At 40.0% G+C, this 22,388-nt stretch overlaps 1 protein-coding gene across 1 annotated transcript; it reads right to left on the bottom strand.

Annotated features, from left to right (window-relative positions):
- Window positions 1–196: 196 nt before the first annotated feature.
- On the bottom strand, window positions 197–22,362 carry rhot1a (ras homolog family member T1a). Its single transcript, XM_046040275.1, has 19 exons — window positions 21,985–22,362; window positions 19,351–19,409; window positions 19,091–19,172; window positions 18,905–18,948; window positions 18,758–18,811; window positions 18,582–18,634; window positions 17,700–17,808; window positions 13,813–13,914; window positions 13,367–13,465; window positions 13,026–13,134; window positions 12,712–12,832; window positions 11,351–11,435; window positions 11,101–11,246; window positions 10,804–10,904; window positions 10,457–10,587; window positions 9,842–9,925; window positions 9,477–9,599; window positions 9,172–9,374; window positions 197–1,358 (listed from the first exon to the last, which is right to left on the bottom strand). The coding sequence occupies exons 1-19, from the start codon at window positions 22,019–22,021 to the stop codon at window positions 1,241–1,243; spliced, it is 1,860 nt and encodes a 619-aa protein (XP_045896231.1). The 5' UTR covers window positions 22,022–22,362; the 3' UTR covers window positions 197–1,240.
- Between the last annotated feature and the right edge of the window lie 26 nt (window positions 22,363–22,388).

The following is a 22,388-nucleotide window of genomic DNA, read 5'->3' as shown; positions in this document are numbered from 1 at the left end:
CGACTTCCTCCTCACACAGGGTAAGAGCAGTATAATTCACAGCCACATCATTAACTCACTTCTCTATTCTGATATGCTAAAGTCCCAGTTGTTCACAACAACAGTTGATCTTACACACATTTCACACATCTACTTTTGAAATGAGCAACCTAGTACGGCTCTTGTAGGACAAGGACACACAAACACAGTGACATCATTGGGTGTAAATGTCATTTATTACAGATATTTAAAACCATTTTATTTTCATTGCTGCTGCTAAATTAGCTGTCATTTCGCCCAGTCACACACACCTAACAGCTGTGCCAGATCATACAATTTTTATTGTAAATGCTGGAAAAAAGAATGAGAAGAAACACTTTTATAGTTTTAAGTGGGAGAGGTGCGCTGAATGGCTGTTAATAGCATAATCCCTTGCTCTATGGTGCCACTAACTTCATAAAAATATGAGGAACAAAGCTCTATTTGAAAAGCAGAAAATTAAAAACAGAAGCAGCTTTGAAGCAGGACAGCTTGGATAATACTAAATACAAAAATACAAGGAAACTGTAAATCCCTCCATCTGTTTCATGCAGTGCACTCAGAACAGACAAGAAAACAAAGAAACGGGTTAATAAATTAACACACAAAATAAACAAGTGTAGGCATCCATGACCTTTCTAGTGTTAGACATTATACCTCCTGTAGGTGTTGCTTCTTGTGGTGATTCTGTCTATGGGTCCGATCCTAAAATTCTTCAGAAATACATAATATACTGCATATACAATATCTATAAACAGATTCAAGTCCCTTTGTGGTGTTTCTGTATATGGCTGCCTCGCTCCGCTCACCAACCATCTAACTTATAATACTGACCTGAGGAAAAAAATAAAGGAGCACTGGATCAGCTGAAAACATCCAGAGTCTAGTAGTGTTTTACTTGGACTAGACCAACAGCATTTACAAATTGACATGTGAGGCTGACAAGTGATATTTCAAACGCAACATGCCCGTTTCCCTTCAACATAAACAAAATAACTAAACCACTTTTTTCCTTTTAAATGCGTATAAAATGTACCTATGATTTTGTTCATTTTGTCCGTGTTGCATTGTGGGAAGGGGATGACGTGGATTTGGGGGCTGAGGCAATGTTCCTGATTGGTTGGTCAGCCAGTCTTTTGTTTTTTGAGTCTTTCAGGTCGGAGGGAAGGGGCAGAGTCAACACAGGGACCAAGGGAGGAAGTAGTTGTGTCATGCTGTCTGATCACCGCTGTTTGAGAAGTGCTCTGTACATGGCAAAGCCCAGCACGGCACACACTGTGGCGCCGACGCTCGCTCTTAGCCAGAAGGTGGAGTTCTTCAGGTCCGCCTGAGCCATGTGCCTGCAGGAGTAAACAATAGACAGAGAGCAGGTGAGGGGAAGGGGGAAATGCTGCAAGAAAGAGAAAGAGCAGCATCTAACTCGATGAGTGCTGCGGCACAATGTTTTCTCCATTGTTAAAGCCGCAGCGGGATGAGTTGCCAGATGACAAAACAAAGTCATGTGCTCTGTCTGGTGGAAACTCCCCGAATCAAGACCATCAATGACGAACATCAACGCCCTGTGATACGAGCTTAAAACAGGAACACATGCTTTCCCTTGGCATTTGGTTTAGTTGTGGTTTGGCGAACGGGCGAGTCAATAAAGCAGTTGGGTGAGAAAAAAAAAAAAAAAAAGGAGAGGTGTTGGACTATAAGAAGCAGCTAGGACTAGCAGCTCGCACTAGAAGGCAGAAAACTAGATAAAATAATTAATTTAATTAATTAAAATTGTGTTAACACCTACCCTACCAAACACAGATATAGCTGATCTAGAAAGAAACGCAAACACTGGGGAACTATGCAGACTGCAATGAAAGCAAGAAAAAATTAAAAAAAAAGGGTATTAAAAGTAGACAGCAATGTGTAAAACAAAACAAGGGAAGACAAAATGTTTTTATATTAGCTTTCAACAGCAACTTGGTTCCTATAAATGAAATCCCGTGGATCTCAGCACTGACTGGTCTACAGTTAAGCTTCTATGACACACTCTAGGACCCTGGTTCATCTGTAAGATCAGAAGAGAACCCAGCCTGAAAAGTTCCCTCTAACAGAAGGAGAAAAAAGGCCAAAAGCTGCCTTTAACCTTGAAGGAATTCTTTGACATTTTGGAAAGTTCCCATTTTCACTTTCTGGTGGAGAGTTAGATGATTAAGTCAATATTACTCATATTGGTGAGACAAGATCACTATTTCTTGGCTCTGAGCAGTTGCCAGGAAATTAGTGGAGCCTCCAGGAAGTTACTGTTCCCAGTCAAAAATAATCCGGCATTAAATCCACCGAAAAACAGCAATATCATCATTTAAAGTGTGTTTTTTGTGTGTGGACAAGATATAATTAACGAGCTTTACAGGTGCTGGTAGGCAGCACCTGTATCAGCTGGTTTGCTTAGCTCGGTTGGTGGCGAGCTAAGCAAACCAGCTGATGCAGCTTCATATTTAAATGGACACAAATGACAGTGATATTTATCTTCTCCTCAAACTCTGCACCGAAAGTGAATAAGCACATTTCCCAAGATGTAGAACTATTCCTATAAAAACTCCAACATGTCTCTCTACATTGCTTCAGGACTTTGGCAATAGCTGTTAAAATAATGACCAGGAAACCTGCTGCTGAACAGAGGACAGCTGCACTTATCCAACACATACTCGCCAGTCGGTCCACATGTATAAAACTAACTAACACCCTTCTCTCTGTGGATGTGGTTTCTGCCTTTACCTTTCTGGGGGAATTTGCTGCTCAGCAGAGGCCTCCATAAAGATGGACCGCTCCACACTGGAGACGGCTGAAACCTGCTGTGTCAGGCTGTAATCCTCCTCTGACAGCAGGTCCCCCCCCCCCCCCCAGCCTCCACCCAGCACAGCAGCCTTCCAACCCCCCCCGATTACACAGTTGGCCAGGGTGTGCTCACTCACACACACAAAACACACACAGAAACAGCGGGTAGAGCTGGGAGATACTTAATTATACATATAATACTGACCACGGCTAAAAGTAACTACTATTTGTTTAATTAGCAAAAACTTAACTGCCGAATACTTTCTTGATTAATCAATTAATTTAGTCCATAAAATGCAAAGAAAATAGTAAAAATGTCCAACATGAGTTTTCAGACCCCAAGGTCGTGTCCTCAAATGTCTTATTTTGTCTGACCAACAGTCTAAACATGAAAGATAAAGTTTATTATCATTGCAGACAAAACCAGCAGCAAAGATTCACAATTGAGACACTAAAACCAGAGAATTTTATGCATATTTGTCTAAAAAGTTAAAAACAATTGAATTTTTTTTTTTTAAATATTCAACCTTACAGCTGGGAGACAACATCAAAATAAAATTGATGTGCTCTAAGGCTATTTATCATCTGGATTTTGGTTGAGTGAGATTCAATTTCTTGGCAATGATTCTTTTGGGCAGTTTAAATATTTTTTGTTTTGGTATTAAGAGTTACACAAAAAATACTTTATCTTAAAGATAGAATATGAAGTAGAAACTATTGTGATAATGGATTTCATCCATGTCACTCAGCTCTACCCAATGTAGGGAACAAAACCTTTAAGCACAAGATCAACCATGACTAGTCAAAAGGTCACCACACATTTCAAACAATGACAGAAAAAAGCCACACACACACACACACACACACACACACACCCACCCACCACATGGCAGCCACACTGAAAATGTTGAGCCATTTCAATAGTGAATCTCGTTGTCACCGGGTAAAGTAAAAGTCAGAAGATACTTTTACTAACATTTAAGTGGGAGTTTCTTTGGAAATATGATACATCTCCAGCTTTCTCTGCTGAGAAAATGACATTGTATCAATTTTTTGATTGGAGACAAATTGAATTGGAAATCAATAGAAATCTCTAGAGACTCAACTTAGTATTGTTGTTTGTAATTTTGGTGACCTAAGAAGTTATTTCAATATTGCACACTGTCTAAAATGTGTTGGGTTGAAATGTCAGAGAAAATTAAAGAAAATAATCTAACCCTGTCAAACTACCCACTTTTCAGCAAACACGCTGGGCGTTCAATGTGGTGTGTCGGCCCCTTGCACTGCCAAGCCTGGCCTTTTAGGAGTCATGCTATTAATAGTGTCAACAACTCACAGAGATTAAAAGGGCATCAACACAAAGGATTAGTGCTGGATGCAACACTATAGCGTTTAACTCTGCCTGTCCATGAAAGCCCAAACCGAAACTCTCCATTTTATACCAAAACAAAAATAACTGCTTATTTTCCACATTCAGCAAACACACTTCTGCCCAGTCCCAACACCCTTCAAACCCTGCACTGTGGTTCAATAAACCTCCCCCCTCTAATTCAAAACACCAAGCTCTCTTTACTTCAGAGATGTACAGATGAGAAACGGATTCCTAGCTGCCAGTAGATGGCAATGTTTTGCTAAAGACCAAGACCTTTGGTTACCCAGAGAGGTAGAGAATAGGTGAGCCATGCAACATAACAGCAGGCAGGTTAGCAGAGGGTGAAAACGTGCAAGAAGAAGAGGAAGAGAGGCAGCCAAAAACATGTGTGTGAACACCTATAGAGTGGGAGGAAAAACACAAAGAGGAAATACAAGATAGAGAAAAACAGAATGAAATGACAGGGTGGTACAGTACAATACGATCCATTTAAACATCAAAGAAACACATTCTGAATTTAAACATCAGTCTGTCAAATTTATGAACTCTCAACCCACAGGAGAAAAAGTGAAAAGCAGTTTTTATTTTATTATTATGTACAGAAGGGTCACAATTCAAGTGTCTCCTGCAGGTGTAGACTTCAGGGTTCAGAATGGAAATGAAGACAAAGCGAGACTGAAAACGTCATAGATAATCAATTAAGCACTCTTTGATAACTGATGAATGATGCCATAGAGAAATTAATAGGCATGAAGGATATAATACTTAATATAAACAGAAATCCCCTTATCAAACATGCAGACTTCTATGAGGTTTTCAGTTTGAATGAAGCACAAACCAAAGACAATGGCTGTGCTTCGCTCATTTATATGCTTGTTAGTCAGGATTTACAGTTTGCATATCCACTGCAGGACAGGAGGAAGCAAACACTTAAATGTCAAAATGCACACCTGGAATCCATGATTAATGTTTACAACATAAAACCTAAAACATCTTTTTGTATTTGCAGTGCTTCGTAACTGGACTTGATATTTTGTCAGCATGATTAACTGGCTGAACAACATGGATGTGTTACACAAATTAGTAAATTCATGCACTCAATAATTCATGTTTAATTAAATATAGAAATATACACAGAGCTATCCATCACTATCCAAAAAAACATATATGGGCCTCTGAATGAAATGAAATTGTTCACAACTAATTTTACAACAAGTTTGTGTTATGTACAGGAGTAAGTATTAGGAGTCAAGTGTGCACTACACAAGCAGATAACATGCATTTGTTCACATGGGTTCCGACACACTGTCACCTGCCTGGCTAGCAGCCTGTTTGTTAGCTGGCCCAGCATGGTCACGCCTCGCTGTGTCAAACTGTACAGAGAGCGGGTGGGCTGGCTGGAGCTGGAGCAAAGACCAAGACACCTTACATGACTAACATGGTGTGTATAAAAAAAAAAAATAGTCTAATAATCCGGTTTGACAAAACTTTAGTCTACACCAAATACTGGTACCAAATACTGGTGCATAATAAAGGTCTGGCAAGGCATTTATAAACTTCTGACTCTGATAAAGTGAGAAAAGCAGCAAAGTCACCTCAAACAACTGTATATCTGAATTTCTTTAACCAAATCACACAAATTTAGGCTATTCTATGTGATCTCCCTTTGATAACTAATAACGTAGTAATGTAGGCCTAATATTTTTTCATTTCATTTCCTTCCCCTGGAACTGTCTGGAGCCCCCCTGGGGAGGCCCGCCTCCCACTTCGAAAACCTCTGCTCTAGACTTCCTTCAACTCTCTCTATCTCAGACTAATAGCACAAAAATACTTTGTCAATAATTCTCAGGCCAAAAACGTAATAGTTCTACAGTAAGGACTGATAGTTTCTCCTAACTCCACCGGTAAGAAGCTACTTTTCACCTTATGAGGTGTATTCAGCCGCTGGGTAGAAATCACATTTCTAAAGAACTGGGTTTTGATTTGTATTGATAGTTTAAAAAAAAAACAACAACAAAAAAAAACAGCAGAAATAATTAACTCTAGGACAGATGGTCGATCTCTGTATGGACTTTGTTAACAATTTCAATTTTATTTATATAGCGCCAAATCACAACAACAGTTATCTCACAGCGCTTTTCATAAAAGAGCAGTTCTAGACCATACTCTGTGATGATATTTACAGAAGCCCAACAGTTCCCACCAAGAGCAAGCACTAGGCGACAGAGGCAAGGAAAAACTTCCTTTTAAGAGGCAGAAACCTCGAGCAGAACCATGGCTCAGGGTGGGCGGCCATCTGCCTCGACCGGTTGGGGGTGGGGGGGAAGAAAGAAAGAAAGAAAGAAAGAAAGAAAGAGAGCGAGAGAGAGCGAGACTACACAATATACACACAGAGGTACAGACAGTGAAGGTGAACAAGCATCACTTTGCTGAGGCAAAGTTTAGTAAGACTGTAAAGCAACACTGCGGCAAGCAACAGGAGAATTTCCCAGAAAGTAAAACATTATAATTTTCTATTTACATACTTTAGTATCACAAATAGAAGGCTACTATATATTTAACATGTTTTGGCGCAAGGTATCACATTTAATATTTCCTTTTCCCTACAGTGGATATGCAGTGTAAACCTGACCCTGAGCACTGAAGGAAAGCAGAGGGAGCTGTCACCATCACAGTGTTAGAGAGCTTGGGAGAAAAGGGAACCTCTCTGTGACCCAACCTGGAGGTCTAACCCGAGGGTGGGAGACACAGAGAGGAGGAATGAGTCTATGTTAAAACACTAGTGCTTATTCTACGTATGAACCTGTTGAAAACGACCCTGCGGAGTTGGGCCTTAATACTGCGCAGCAGCTCCAACTTGAGGAGGTTCTGACACAGGCAATAGGTACACCTGTTGCAGGCACACATGCAGCGGAGACGGGCGTGGCTGCGGAAAGACACATAAAAACGCTTGTATTCACCACCATACAAAGACAACATACACAGAGGAGGCGGCGGCCAAAGCCAGGAGGATAAAAACCTATACTTTGTTTAACCACTAGGCTAGATCAAAGGACCCGAGTTAAGAGAATACATACTTCTCTAAGCTGAAATCTCCACTGCTGCCATTTACCTTCACCTCCTCAACTCAAAGTTAACAAAAGTATAGATAAGGAAAAATCTAAAATGAACTAATGTGTCTAAGACTTATAAGGAGAATAAACACAAGGAGACATCAGTAGAGGAAAACCACAAAGAAAGGAAGAGAACAGTCACAACAACTAAGAAAAAATCTGAGGGTGGTAAATAAAAAACAGGAGCTCTTTTTTTGTCTCCGACCACTGGAACCTTTCTGGTCTGGACTAATTTCCCTTGACAATAACTATTACTGGATTATGAACATAAAGCATCAAACACTACCAAGAGGGGAAAAAAGAAACAATTCTTTTGAGACCATGGGCTAGTTTAAAAAAGAGGTTAGGCTCGTCTTAAATTTGCTCTTAGATTTGACTAATTTGACTAAGTTGGAAAGTTTCACAGAAATAAAGACAGACTTATTTTAAACCACCACAGACTAACTCAGGACTAAGAGCCATGTTTACCCTGGTAACAATCAATGACACCTGCTGACCAGTGGTATCAAATTATTAAAAACAAAACAACAAAAAAAAAAAAAAACTTGTGACTTTTAGAAATGCTGAGGAGTGAATAATGCAGAAAGCAATCGCAGTAACCCAATGGAAATTTACAGCAGTGAGGACAATGTCCGTTGTTTGCAAACTATCCTGAGCCTGACGGGCGTGTTAGCAGAAGTACTGCCACGTTAAAGACGCAGCATCTCAGCTCTGCACTGCCATTTTATGCTACTGGACATTTTTTGATTGTTGCTCCAGTGAAATTAATATATTTTCTGCTGAGGTGAGTGGTTTGACGTGGTTGCTTAGTCATTTATCTTCTTCTCTTCAAGAACAGCTTTGTGCACGGATGAATTCAGAGGTTTATCTGAAATACTCTGATCCGAGTCACAGTCAAAGTCTATCTTTGTTAAACTGGCCACAGTTTCATAAAAGGTTGGTATAATGTAGGTATATTATGAATTTATGTAGTCATGGTAACCCTAATGCTAAATGTGTAAATTTGTTTCTACAAGAAGTGATGCTTAGCTCAGTTTAGACTTTGACAAACCGTTGATATAATGCATTAAAAATTTAAAAACCACCTCAGAATGGAAAACCTGCACTGAGTTAACAGCTTACACAACTATTTTCTGAATCATTTACTTTACATCTACCCAGAACTCCCCCTCAACCAATAGATTAATTTACTCCTTACTGAGCCAGGGCAAGTCACAGACTCTCTCAGTCAACAACTTTTCTTTACATTAAAGCCTTACTAATCAAACACATGCCCTAGAGTGCATCAGATCTAATAGTTTCAACTTTTATACAATAGGATTTGTGGCCTCCTAAAATGAGATTTAGTGGGTACGTCCCATTGAGTGTTAATTAATCTAATTTGAAATCTAATCTGATCAGAAAGCTTTGAGGAGTTAAGACACCCTATAAAGGCTTGACCTCGAAGAATTTCAGGCGGCACAGACTTGCATGACTGCACACACAGACATACAACACTGACTTAGTGAGACCCAGAAAGTTTATTTTGTTTTTGGTGCTAGGTAGCGAGGTCAGGAAACGCAAGTCCTCATCTACTGACTGAAGTGGCCCAGAGGAGCCAAAATTCAATGACTGAACAAGAGCGTTAAACTTCCCACACAGAATAAACATGTTTACACATTACACCGCATATAGAGGGTCTTTCTTTGAATACTAAGAACAAAATGTCCCTGTCAGATACACACACACGCAAACACACACCCACCCAGGAGAGAGGTGGAACACAGGAAAAGATGGCATGGTTGATAAGGTTACAGGACTTACAGAGGTGTAAAGGGTTAACTAGAGGAGACCACAAAGAGGTTTAATACTCACGGATACATGGCCATGGTGGTGAGTCTAGTGTAGATGTCTTTGCTGAGTGCGTCGGTCGTGTTGCATGTGAACGGCTGGGGTGGGTGGAGCTTGTGCTTACGGCAGAACTCCTGCGGTGAGAGGCTGCAGTACTGCCGTAATTCGTGCAGGTCCGATTTGGCGGCAATCACCATGCATGGCGTCTTACTGTCTATGAAGTATTGCTGCCAAACACAACCGTTTATTAGTTAGTAGAAGACTGTATATAGCAGGTCTTACAAGCCTCAGGGCATCTGATGAGCACTGCTCCACCTTCTGAAACATACCTTGTACACTTTGGCGCAGTATTCAAAAGAGCGTGGATTGTTGACATCATACACCAGGCAGACCACATCACAGGCTAGGTCCGCCTCTGACAGGAAGTCAAAATCTGGCATCACCTCATGGAGCTTGTAGGTGTGCAGACAAGACAGAGAACAGAAAAAAAGAGAAAGAGAGAGAGAAAGAGAAAGAGAGAGAGAGAGAGAGAGAGAGAGAGAGAGAGAGAGAGAGAGAGAGAGAGAGAGAGAGTGAGAGTGAGTTTGCAGACGGAGGGATCAATGTTTTGCAGAGAACTAATGCTTAAAAGGAGTAATATACTCAGATTATGGAAAAGTAATCCAAGAACAAACGATTGGTAATTGGTTCTTACCAGCAGGTACTTCTCCTGACCATAAACATAGGTTGTGCTGATGGCATAGAAGGACTTGTGGTCTTCTCTAATCCGCCTCTGTCGCTGTGGTGGATAATAAACAAGGTCAGTAACAGACACCCATCAAGACTATTGACATGTTTATAAGTTGGTCCTCTTCGTCTCTGGCTTGTTTGCTCCAACTCTGGAAGTTCACTAAATTACACACAGTTTAACAAGCGCTCTGGTCTTTGGTCTAGTCCAAGGTGGATCAATTTTCACTTTTTGTATCTTGTTTTGTTTTAATGTGGGCTAACAAATTACAAGCAAAATAGACAAAGTGACAAAAAGGAGTCCCCCCCCGAAATGTCCACCAATAAATGCAATAAATAAATATTAACTCATCTTACCACTAAACATCATTTTCACCATGTTTGGTAGAAAACAAAACTAGCTAATACTCTGTTATTTTTAAATTAGTATCTCCTGTAATTAGACTATTTTGAAGAGTTAATTTGAGACGCAATATAAATGTTAAATGTTGTCCCACCTGGAAGTAATCCTTCTGAAACTGAGTGTGTGTCCAGCAAGACAAACTGCTAAAAATGCCAGCATGTAGTCACGATTTGCACCGACCTGCAAGTTCTTGCCCAAGAAAGCTTGAAGGAAGCCGCTCTTCCCGCTGTCCCGAGCACCCAGGACGTTGCAGCGAAAGACGCTGCGCTGGGTCTGTTTCTTCTGCAAGTCGATACGCTTGTTACGCGTCACTGAAAGAACAGGGATAGGTCACATTTTTCCTACGCGAGATGATACATGAACAATGGCAACATACAGTAAAATTCATACATTTCTTTTGTATTTAACGTTCAACAACAAATAAAACTCCAATGCCAATTTAAAAATGTGTTTATTACTATTTACTACTTGTTTTTGTTAGTCAATCTACATACAGTGCTGCTGAATTGAATATTACATTCCCTTACCTGTAATGGCAGCTGCTTGGGACTCCTGTTCACAGATGATAGAGTAGCCCAGGTAACCCAAGTACTCCAAACTCCGTTGTACATCTAGATATGTTGTTAACCTACCACAGAAAACACATACATCATGATGAGTCCGATGACATGAGAGATTTACATGAGCATGATATTGTAAAATTATCTGTGTTCTCAACATAATGATGTATGCCTACCAGTTGTGTGACTGTATTCAGGTTGTATAAAGCTAAAATATGTCCGAGTGTACGTGTGCGTGTATTAATAGATTTGTTCCACACTCACGTCCACTGGGAGAGGTATCCCTGGTATGTGATCCATCCCTGGTCGTTAGTGCAAACTGTGTTGTTGACATCCGGACCCCAGGGCATGTAGGGAAACACTTTGAACAAGTCCTTCACCTCCTCTGGTGACAGCGCACAGTCTCTGTCCTGGATCATGACAAGTGCAAATACATTATTAGATTAAATTTTAAAAAACATGGCTTTTTACCTACAATGAAATTATTAAATGTTGAACATTTCTAACCACTCACTTTGTCATGTTTGTCAAAGACACTCTGGAGGAAGAGGTAAGCGTTGTGGTTAAGCTCTGTGGTGCAGTCTGGGGGGATCTTTATCCTGCAAGACAAGGCAAACAGAGACAATAATTTTACAGAAAGCTCTTGACCATTGACTTGAATCACACATTTCTGACGCTGCCTTCAAAAGTGACAAGGAAGAAACAATCTGCCTGAATTACTTAAGTGATAAGGATAACCAGACCAATTCAGTAGAGAAGTCTCTTCAAAAGAAGAACAAGACATCAATACAAATATGAAAGATAACATAACGATGTTATTATCTGCTAAACCAAAAAAAGTGGTGTTTTTTTGACCACTGCCATATTCTCAAAGGCTTGAACATAAAACTTGTTTGTAATAAAAATCAAGCTTTGTAGATTGCACCTTTAATACATTTAACATGAGGGCTGTAATGATGGTACCGTTATAAACCTTTAAGTAAAGTGTTTTTGTGCTAAACTGCAAAATGTTCAAAATTCATACAGATTGTTCATAAAGTGAAGAAACATAAATAAAAGTTGTTTTCCTGCGAGAAATGTGTCACTTTACTTAAAGCAAACAATTACGTGTTATAAGGTCTTATAATTAGTTCATATGGTATTATGTCCACCTGTAATATATTATACAGGGATAGATATTTTAACACTTTACTTAAAGCAAACAAAGACATGCTATGTAACTAAACTTTACTATAAGCTATTATTCCATTTTATATCACTAATTGTAAATGGTGACAAAAGTGTATTTATAACGAGGCAGAGTCGGTGGTTATAATGTGTTATGGAACATGGTCGGAGATTCTTGTCGCACATTGATATAAACTGGTATTACTATTAGTTATAAAACATTAAATCAAAAGGTCATAATACGTTATGAACTTTGCTATAGCGCCTAATGCATGTTTGTAAGTGATTATAATAATTGTTATAATGTCTTATGGACGCATTATATCGTGTTATAAATATATGCATAAGTCATTATAGCGATGACCTTCAGCAACTGCACATAGTTTTTGTGCTTTTCTCAGCATAAAACAAAAAGATACACACTGCATTAGTAGCACAGTCTGGCCATTTTTATATACCCAATGATGACCACACAAAGAAAAACTGAAATTTAATGTCTTAGTTTCCAATGCTTTTAAACCCGATTAGCTCGACACCTGGCTAACACTTGTATAATCAATGCAGTGGAATCATCAAAGAGGACCCCCTGCAGATTTAACGAGATAAAAGTTCTGTTCAGACATTTAACTTTTTCCCCGTCTCCACCATACCATCACAAAAAAAAAAAAAACATGAATCCCACCAAATAGCCTTTGAGTCTGCACTTACAAGGGGAACAGGTATTCCTGCGTGAGCTCCAGGTCATCGTCATAACCAAACCTCCTAAGCACAGTCCAGGTGGTCTCGTGTCGCCCTCGCTGTATAAAGAGGGTGTGCAGAAACAGGAAGCCTGTAAGTGAGAGCCAGGGACAGGAGAATGGATGAGGTCAGCAGTCAGCAAGTGTCTTACAGAAATGGACTAAACAGCGAGCAGAAAAGAAGGATTGTTGAGGGGACATTATGAGGAAGGATGAGTAATGAAGAAGAAGGAGGGAGGTGTAAGAGGAGGAATATGAAAACAAGAAAACAGGAGAGTGCCTGACCTTTAAGTGAGAGTCCGTTGTCCTTGACTCCATCAGTCATGTTCCTCCTGACCACATTCTTTACATCTTCTAAGGCCTGAGGCGCCAGGGGTGTATTGAAACACGTTCTCTATAGACATACACAACAAGCGATACTTTGTGGATACTTTGAATGTACCAGGAGACCGTTTTTCATTTAAAAACATGTTCAAACCAGTTGATCTCTGCTACACAGCTTAATGAGGCCTGACAGAAATCAGGCTCTCAATGTTGTGCTAGTGATGAAGACTTTCACAATTTTTAACTCTTATGTGGTCGTGAAAATTATACTCACAGTAACACTATTAAGTGGAAGAAATTACCTGGAAGAAGTTGAGCTCATTGTCATTAAGGATGCCGTCGTTGTCCAGGTCAGACACTTTAAAGATTCTAGTTAAGGACTTGATGCAAGAAGGCTTCAACTGTAATACAGAAGTAACATTTATCATTTAGGTGAGTACATGCACTTACTGTATAAAGCAGAAAGATTTAAACCAACAGTAATCATTGTAACAGCGAACTTAAGGATGCACCAATCCAACTCAGGGTATTTGCCAATACTGACTGCGCACAAATCTGATCCTAGTGCTCTCTGTATACCTCATGAAGTGGAATAATTTTTATGTAAGGTAATATAAGGCCAGTGGTTTCGAGTTTTGAGTTAAGTTGAGTAGTAGGCTCGTATTATTAGGTTTATTATATGATCAATTTCCTGTTCTTTTATAAGTCAAAATGTCTGCTGTATCTGTGTCCACCATATAGACCTCACCTCCTTCTCCTCCGGGCAGTACAGGGGTCCTGTCGGGTGGAGAACGGCCTTCTGGGCGTAGTAAAACAGCTCAGAGATGTTCTTCAGGTTTTTGGCAGAGCACTGAGGAAAAAGAGCGCATGTGTGTGTGAATGCCCTGAGCGAGCGCAACTCTGAAGCAAAATTATCAGAAAGCTCATCTACACAGACTTGAATAGCTCATAGGGTTCTTATTATTTTAAAAGTATTTTATCTTTACTTCCCAAAAAACTAATGGAGTTATGTGAAAACACAATTTAACAGTGTCAAAAGAGAGTCAATGGTCAAAGACAGAGTTAAAAAAAAAAAGACGATGGATGGATGGCGCAAAGTACAGTGCAGTACTTCAGTACAATTAAGTTGAGTTTATACATCTACTATACTACATTTGAGAGGGTATTTTTTTTACTCTACTTCATTTATTGTTATTTATTTAGATTTTAACCCCTTTCCAACATATCAAACACAATACATTATTATACAGAAATTAAACTGCCCAACAGTAAATATCAAATGAGTAAAATTAGCTCTAAAATGCAATTTATATGTGACTGCATCAATGATAATAATCCGATATTATAATAAATATAATATTTTGGCTTCAGGACATTCACTTGTGACGCAGTATTTCTAAATGGTGGTATTTCTAAATTATTTCTACATTTACATGTAACCGATCTCAATACTTCTTTCACTACTGATAAAGAAACAAAGATTACACTAGAAATGTAAGTAATTTGGAGACACAGGACATACAAACAACACCCCCACTCTGTATGTGCCTTCTCTCACGTCCTCATCATCCTCTTTTAACCTTGTAAATAATCCACCTGAGGAGGCCATGACTGAGCCGTATCATGCGACAGAGGGAAATTTGAAGTGAACAGTAATGTAGACAAGAGGCCAGCTTCCTCCTCGACAGCCAAGCAAGTCAACATACTCTCAGTCCATCAGTCAGCCGGCTTTGGCCTGAGAGCGCGGAGTTCAGTAAGATAAATCTATTAATGACTCAGTCAGAGTGTAAGTGGAGTCACAAGCTGGACTGCAGCCAAAGAGCAGCTGGGAGCCAATGTATCACCGCTAGTAGGGCTGAAACGATTCATCGATTAACCCTTAAGAGTTCCTCAGGACATTTTGTGCCATTCAGTTTTTTTATTTTCAAGCCATTTTGGCTGTGTTAAATGTATATAGCTCAAAGTTGCCAGAGGATATTCTTTTTAAAGAAATTTTCCAAATGTTGTCTCAGTTCCTTAAATTTGCTTAAAATGGCTAAGCTACGCAAAAAACGACACATTCGTCCCTTACAAAAAAAATGCCCCATTGAAAATGGCTTTTTTGATCCCGCATTTATCCTAACCTAAACTGATGCATTCCTTTATGTTAATATTTCATTTTGCACTACTAGCTTTCAATTTTTTATATCTTGATTGATGTTGGATGATGGTGTCTGTGTAAAAGAAAGGTCTGTGTCTGTGTGCACGTGTGTAAGTCTTTTCTCTTTGAAGGCCACACTCTGCATTATGAACTAATCCAGGAATGAAAACGATGAGCAGCGAGAACCAAAACAAAATTGGGACATTGATTTTGTTCTCATTCAGGTTGTTTATGCAGGTGCACTGCAGCCATGGTTAAACGCTCACCGGCCATTTTATTAGGTACACCTTACTAGTACCGGGTTGGAGACCCTTTTGTCTGCACAACTGCCTTAGGCCTATTCCACACGGACGTGGGTATTTTTATAACCGGAGTTTTTCCTGTGTTTCAAAAAAAATCTCTGTCTACATGAAAATGCAAAAACATGCTATCAAGCGCTGCCAAGAGCATGCCAAACCACCAGGAGGCAATATGACCCTAACCGTGAAGCCATATTGGCCAATCAGTGCCTAATAATATTGTAAACAATGCAGGCAGTGGCCCACAATCTGACATCAAACACAGCAGATAACGGTGCACGCACTCTTACATCGCAAGGCAAAAACTCTGGTTTTACTGTCAACACAACACTGCAACATTTGCAGCATTTCTTAAAATCTTCACCCTGGCAGGGGTTTTCAAAAATGTTTGTTTGTTTGTTGGACACATTCCTAAGAGACTTTGGTCCGTACTGACATGATAGCATCACGTAGTAGTAGTAGTTGCTGCAGATTTGTCAGCTGCACATTCATGATGTGAAACTCCCCTTCCGCAACATCCCAAAGGTGCTCTATTGGATTGAGATCTGGTGACTGTGGAGTCCATTGGAGTTCAGTGAACTCATTGTCATGTTCAAGAAACCAGTTTGAGATGATTTGAGCTTTGTGACATGGTGCATTATCCTGCTGGAAGTAGCCATCAGAAGATGGGTACACTGTGGTCATAAAGGGATGGACAACAACAATACTCAGGTAGGCTGTCGTGTTTATACAATGGTCAATGGGGCTCAAAGTGTGTCAAGAAAATTTCCCCACCACCACCAGCCTGAACCGTTGATCCAAGGCAGGATGGATCCATGCTTTCATGTTGTTTACGCCAAATTCTGACCCGACCATCTGAATGGTGCAGCAGAAATCGAGACTCATCAGACCAGGCAACGTTTTTCCAATCTTCTATTGTCCAGCTTTGGTGAGCCTGTGTGAACTGTAGCCTCAGTTTCCTGTTCTTAGCTGACAGGAGTGGCATCCGGTGTGGTCTTCTGCTGCTGTAGGCCATCAGCTTCAGGATTCAACGTGTTGTGCATCAGAGATGGTATTCTGCATACCTTGCGAGTGACAAGTGGTTATTTGAGTTTGTTGCCTTTCTGTCATCTCGAACAAGTCTACCCATTCTCCTCTGACTTCTGACATCCACAAGGCATTTCTCGTCCACATAACTGTATATTTTCTCTTTTTCAGACCATTCTCTGTAAACCCTAGAGATGGTTGTGTAAATCCTAGTAGATCAGCAGTTTCTGAAATACTCAGACCAGCCTGTCTGGCACCAGCAACCATTCTGATGTTTGAACTCCAGCAAGTTGTCTTGACCACGTCTACATGCCTAAACGCATTAAGTTTTTGTGAAGGAGCCATTTTTTGTCACGAGGGACAATTAAGTTTTTTTTTAAGGAACTCTTAAGGGTTAAAATCGATAAAATTGATTCATAAAATGCTTCGACACAAATTCTTTGCATCAATGCTTCGTTTAATCCATGTAAGTGTACAGCACAGTGTTTCGCAGGGACATTTATTACTGTCGCACATCGCGTTTATGCTGTGAACACGACTGATTATGATGGAGCTGTTTGCAAAGTGGAGGAAAAGAGAGAAAACAGCGAGGGACAAAAAAGAAAGTGTCCAAAGTATGGGATTATTTCAAGCTAAAGAAAACAACAACTCTGTAATGTTACCGTCCGTCCACCGTAAAACGAAACTTATGTCACCTCGGCAACAGCACGACGGCAGCTGAACAAAAAGCAGCTGGTGCACAGACAAGGTAACAGTAACAGCAACTTTAGCATTTAACTGAAATCATGACTGATTGTTGAGTTGAAGGCTAGCCAAAGCAAACCGCAGTTCTCAGCTGAAAATGTGCACACGTGCGTTTGTTGTTCTCCTTTTTGGGCCGTGAGTTGCAACCTCACAGTCATGTGTTAATTGGGTGTCGGGGAGCTGCACCTTTTAACTTACCTGCAGCAGGCGCCAAGCAAAAGTACTTCTTAAACGATGAATCGTTGAAATAATCTATAGAAGCTTTGAATACTAAAATCATTAGCTGCAGCCCTAACCGCTAGTGTTGGATTTTCACTCAACCTTTCATATTTCCTTTGCCAATTCATTGCTCTCAAGTGATTCATCAAAGTGGCAGCCCTGCCTCAATGGATCCAAAAGGTTTATACGTGTGTATTGATCTCTTACCTCTACACAGGTCTCGATATCCTGGTATTGATTCATGATTGGCAGGATGGTCTCCATGCTGCTGTGTTCCACCAGGTCTGACTTGTTCCCTACAAGGATCAATGGAACCCTGCAATAAAACCATTCATTGCTACATTATAGAGCTGCAACGATTAGTCGATGAACAGAAAAAGTATTTTGATAATACATTCATTGTTTAAGACATTTGTTTGAGCAAATTATAAACTTATCTTGCCTACTGCAACAACACGACGGCACCTGATCAGAAAGCAGCCGGTGTTCTGCCAGCGGACCACAGACAAGGTAACATTAACAGCAACTTTAGCATTTAACTGAAATCATGATTGATTGTTATGTTGAAGGCTAGCCAAAGTAAGCCGCAGACCTCAGCTGAAAATGTAAACACGTGCGTTTGTTGTTCTTCTGGTTTGGCTGTGAGTTTGGGTTTAACATCACAGTCATGAGTTAATTGGGTGTCAGGGAGCTGCACCTTAGTATAACTTGTGTTGGTAAAGCAGTTGTCTGGTTGTTGGTCTGATGTTTTCTGTATGACACACTATGAATTTCCGAAAAGGACTAATAAATATCTATCAACGTACACAGGTGATTCCGTTACCGGGGTGGGGGGCGACGCCACCGAACAAAAGTACTTGTTAAACGATGAATAGATGAAATAATCTATAGAAGATTTGAGTATTAAAATCATCGTTAGCTGCAGCCCTACTCCCCATTATACCATTTTAACACAAGGGGTTTAATAAGCCTGAAGATATAATACCACCAAACAAGCTGATGTGACCCACAGGGACACACACACACACACACACACGCACACACACACACACACACCACACACACATCTATTAGGTGTCCTGAACACACCTGCTATCCTTGTCCGTCCTGTCATTTATGAGGGGAATCCAGTGGCTTGTCACCTAGGAGAGTAAAGCACAACATTAAACATGGCAGCCGGGCAAACACAAATTAGTTTTCTCAGATGAAGCATAGGCAGTGTCAAATTTCAGACATACTGCTGTAATGAGAAAAACAATGCTCACCTTTTCTATGGACTTCTTATTGTTGACTGAGTAAACTATGCAGATAACATTTGCCTGTAAAGACAAATAGAAACAATAATCTATGGAAAATCTATGGGGTATAGACATTCAAAGTCCAGATAAAAGTAAGACTTAGATCAAACCAACCTTTGATATTTCTTGGTACAGCTGCTCGTCTGACTGTTCAGCCTCTAAAAATGTGTTATCAAATAAATTCCAATTAATATGGAGTAGGGACCTTAAAGTATTGGACTGGGCTTTATATAGCCAACACCAGTAATTTAAATGCTATGTATGGTCATGATGTGTGTGAGTAGCAGGGGGAGGGTTTACCTGAGTAGTCCACAATGTGTGTGGGAACCCTCTCTGGGGTGACATCCGCTGGGATGGTGATCTCCTCAGCTCGGAGAGGAACCTGGAAGACAATGATGCAAACTTTTTAACCTCATGATTCTGACAGTATTCACAAACATCAGTCAGCCAAAACTAGAGTATTAACTGTCCAACTTCAATATATATGATTAGGATGCAACTTAACAGCTACCAGGATGATTTCTACCACCTCAATCATCTGATTTCCTGTTGACACATACCTCATCAGGAAACTCCTCGCTGACCAGAGACATTATCAGTGATGTCTTCCCCACCTTGGCTGTACGGGCAAAGGAAACAATTTTTTAAATCACAATCTGGCATTACACACGTCTTTTGCTGACAATTGGCATGTGACCTCTCCACTGGGTTTTTTTGAGCTGTCTGGGTAATGTCATGGCATGGACAACAGCAGCTCAAGACGCTTAGAGCTGCAGCCAAGTGCCAAGGTTATCAAGCAAGCACTCACTGATTTCCAGCACAGCCACAATACAAAGTGGAAAAATATGGACTGAAATTTAAATCCGTTGATAGACAGATTGGCCAGAGAGCTGCACACTTATTATATCACTACCAGTATTTTAATAAGTGTAATGTTTTATTAGTATCCCTACAGTTACATTTCTGGCTTTCCTTTCTTGCTTTGGAAAATGCAAAACTCCAACTTTAAAAAGGGAAATATTACTATTAGTGCTAGTGATGGGCCACCACATTACAATATATATGACAAACTACATAACCTGACATAAATTCACATTATGATTTCAAAAAACAAAGAAAACACTTACATCTACACTGTAACTAATGCTAAAAAAATAAGGCACAAAAAGGGCACCCAAGAGAACCCCCCCCCCCCACTGCTACAATATGTCACCATATGTATTAACAGATACATATTTGAACAGGCCTTCTGTACTGGAGGATTGTTTGCTGTAGGGTTGATTATTCAGTTAGATCAAGACCAGCCATTTATTTATTTATTTTCAATCATTCAATTAATTGCTAAAGCTTCTAGTTATTGTAAATTCAATATATTTGGGTTTTGGGCCTTTGGTCAGACAAAACCTGCTATTTGAAGACATCAACTTGGTCTCTGGAAACTTGTGATGGTCTTCTTTCACATTTTAGAGACCAAACAATTAATTGGAATGAAAAATAATCCTTAATGCAGGCCTAGTCTGCAGTACCTCTGGCCCCTCAGTGTCTTGACAGCATCTGCGTGACCCTGCCAACTCCCCTCTACTGAACTTCACAACACTGAAGTAGGCATGTAGCATTTTGGCTGCACCTTTCTCAGGAACAGTCAGTGCCAACTCGCCTAATGTGGGTCAGTGTTTGCAGTCCTGCATAGCCAAAACTGAAATATAAATAGTACTGAGAACACACACATGCTTTAAAATGAACAAACAGAACTGGTGAAACACAGCTAAGGGAGGATGGATCTGTTTCATTTTTGGCTTAATTCTGCCCTCCCTTCAGGGTCCTGGAGAAGGTCAAGATCTGATCCTGTAATCACAAACTATTTACCGTAAAACTTCACTTAATAGCCTGAGCTTTAAGTTGCTTCAATCAAACTCACTCTGCCTATATTTGGGACAGGCATCTATACAGTACAGGCTTTTAATATCTTTCACACTAAACTCTCGCTCAGCGAAGACGGGAAATGGACTACTCTCAAACTGTTTGTTTAAACCAGTATGAACATTACTTCTATAAAAATTAGGCTATCGAATAACTTATCAATTACGAATACAGCTCATGTACAGAGAGTGCGCCCCGTAGCCAAGTAGGGGTAACCTACCTTACAAAGGATAAAAGCTGAAGTTTACCGTAGTTATTTTAACTTTTTATGAAGAAATGTTGTGATTGTGTTGATCAGTGGAACCTTATGGACTAAACCGGTGGGCTTTAAGAGGAATTACACACCCAGAGAACGTCTATAAAAATCAGTCCAGGCTTCTAATCGGGACCTACGTTTATTTGTCAAAACCAAAACGTGAAGCCCACCAGGCCAGTAAAAGGGACAGGCAGTATCCATAATTCTGCATACTGTCAATGTACAGTGCAATCTCTGTGCCAACTAGAGCTAAACCAATTAGTCAATCAACAGGAAATTTATCAGTAGCTATTCTGATAATTACTTAAACAATTATTCTATTATCAAAATTGGGATTTTCCATTATTATTTTATAAAAACAGTTATCAAGAAAACATCTATAATCAAATAAAATCTCAGCTTCAGCCCTAGTTCCAATAATACTTTTATTTAAAACTGCATAATAGATGTAACTGCAATTAGCTTTGTACACTAGTCTACAGTTTAAATACAGTTTCCCGTTTACATTATTTAGGTCTGCTGGTACAATCCAAGTCCAATACAACAAGCCTGCAACAGTTAAATACCTTCACAATGCATTTCATTGCAATGAAATTCATATTTACAACCGTTTTGAACAATTTAACCATTTAAAGCTGGGGGGGATTGTTATGCTTTACAATTCAAACTACAGTTTGTAGCATTCTCGCGTATTGAGGATCAAGACATGACAGTACATGGAAATACTCGTGAGACAGTTATCATGCACCATGTGATACTTCATTTGCCATCAGCACCAGATAGAAACCAAAGCCATTATTTATTCTAATGACACTTTGGATAGTTTAGTCTCAGTGTATGATTATTATACAATGTGGGATAAGCAGCCCTTTGACTTTCACAGCCCCTCACTGCACATGTAATCACACTGCTTGATGAGACCTATTCAGTGCGTCTGCTAGCTAACTTATAGCCTCTAGCTCCCTCACTAGCATAAAGCTAATACAGCACTTCGGGATTAAAGGCACATGCTACTTACGTTCCCCTACAAGTAGTATCCTCACGTCCTTCCTCATCTTGTAGCTTGCTTCCCTCTACAGAAAGGACAGTCTTTTTTGTTTCATGTAGTCGTCTGAACGCCGTCCTCCTCCGGCCTGCGCAGTTCAGTCCTGCCGCTGTCAAACTCTCGGCGCCTTTGTAGGACAAAACGGACGGACAGTTTTTGTTGCTCCTCGCTGTTTTCTACACGCTTCCTCTCAACTTGCGACTTATCAGCTCAGCATACATGCAATTTAAAAGGTAGTTTGTGGCACATTTCCCTGTAATTTCATGTTAATCACAGTATTTTCGGCGAAATTCGCAGTGAATGTTTCATGAGCATGCCCGACCTCCAGCACCCGGCAGCTACAGCAAGCCATAAAGGACAAACTACATATGAAATTT

This window comes from Micropterus dolomieu, linkage group LG02 (genome assembly GCF_021292245.1).
Source record: "Micropterus dolomieu isolate WLL.071019.BEF.003 ecotype Adirondacks linkage group LG02, ASM2129224v1, whole genome shotgun sequence".
Classification (NCBI taxonomy): domain Eukaryota; kingdom Metazoa; phylum Chordata; class Actinopteri; order Centrarchiformes; family Centrarchidae; genus Micropterus; species Micropterus dolomieu.
The sequence above is the reverse complement of the archived record's forward strand: the minus strand, read 5'-3'. Positions and strand labels throughout refer to the sequence as shown.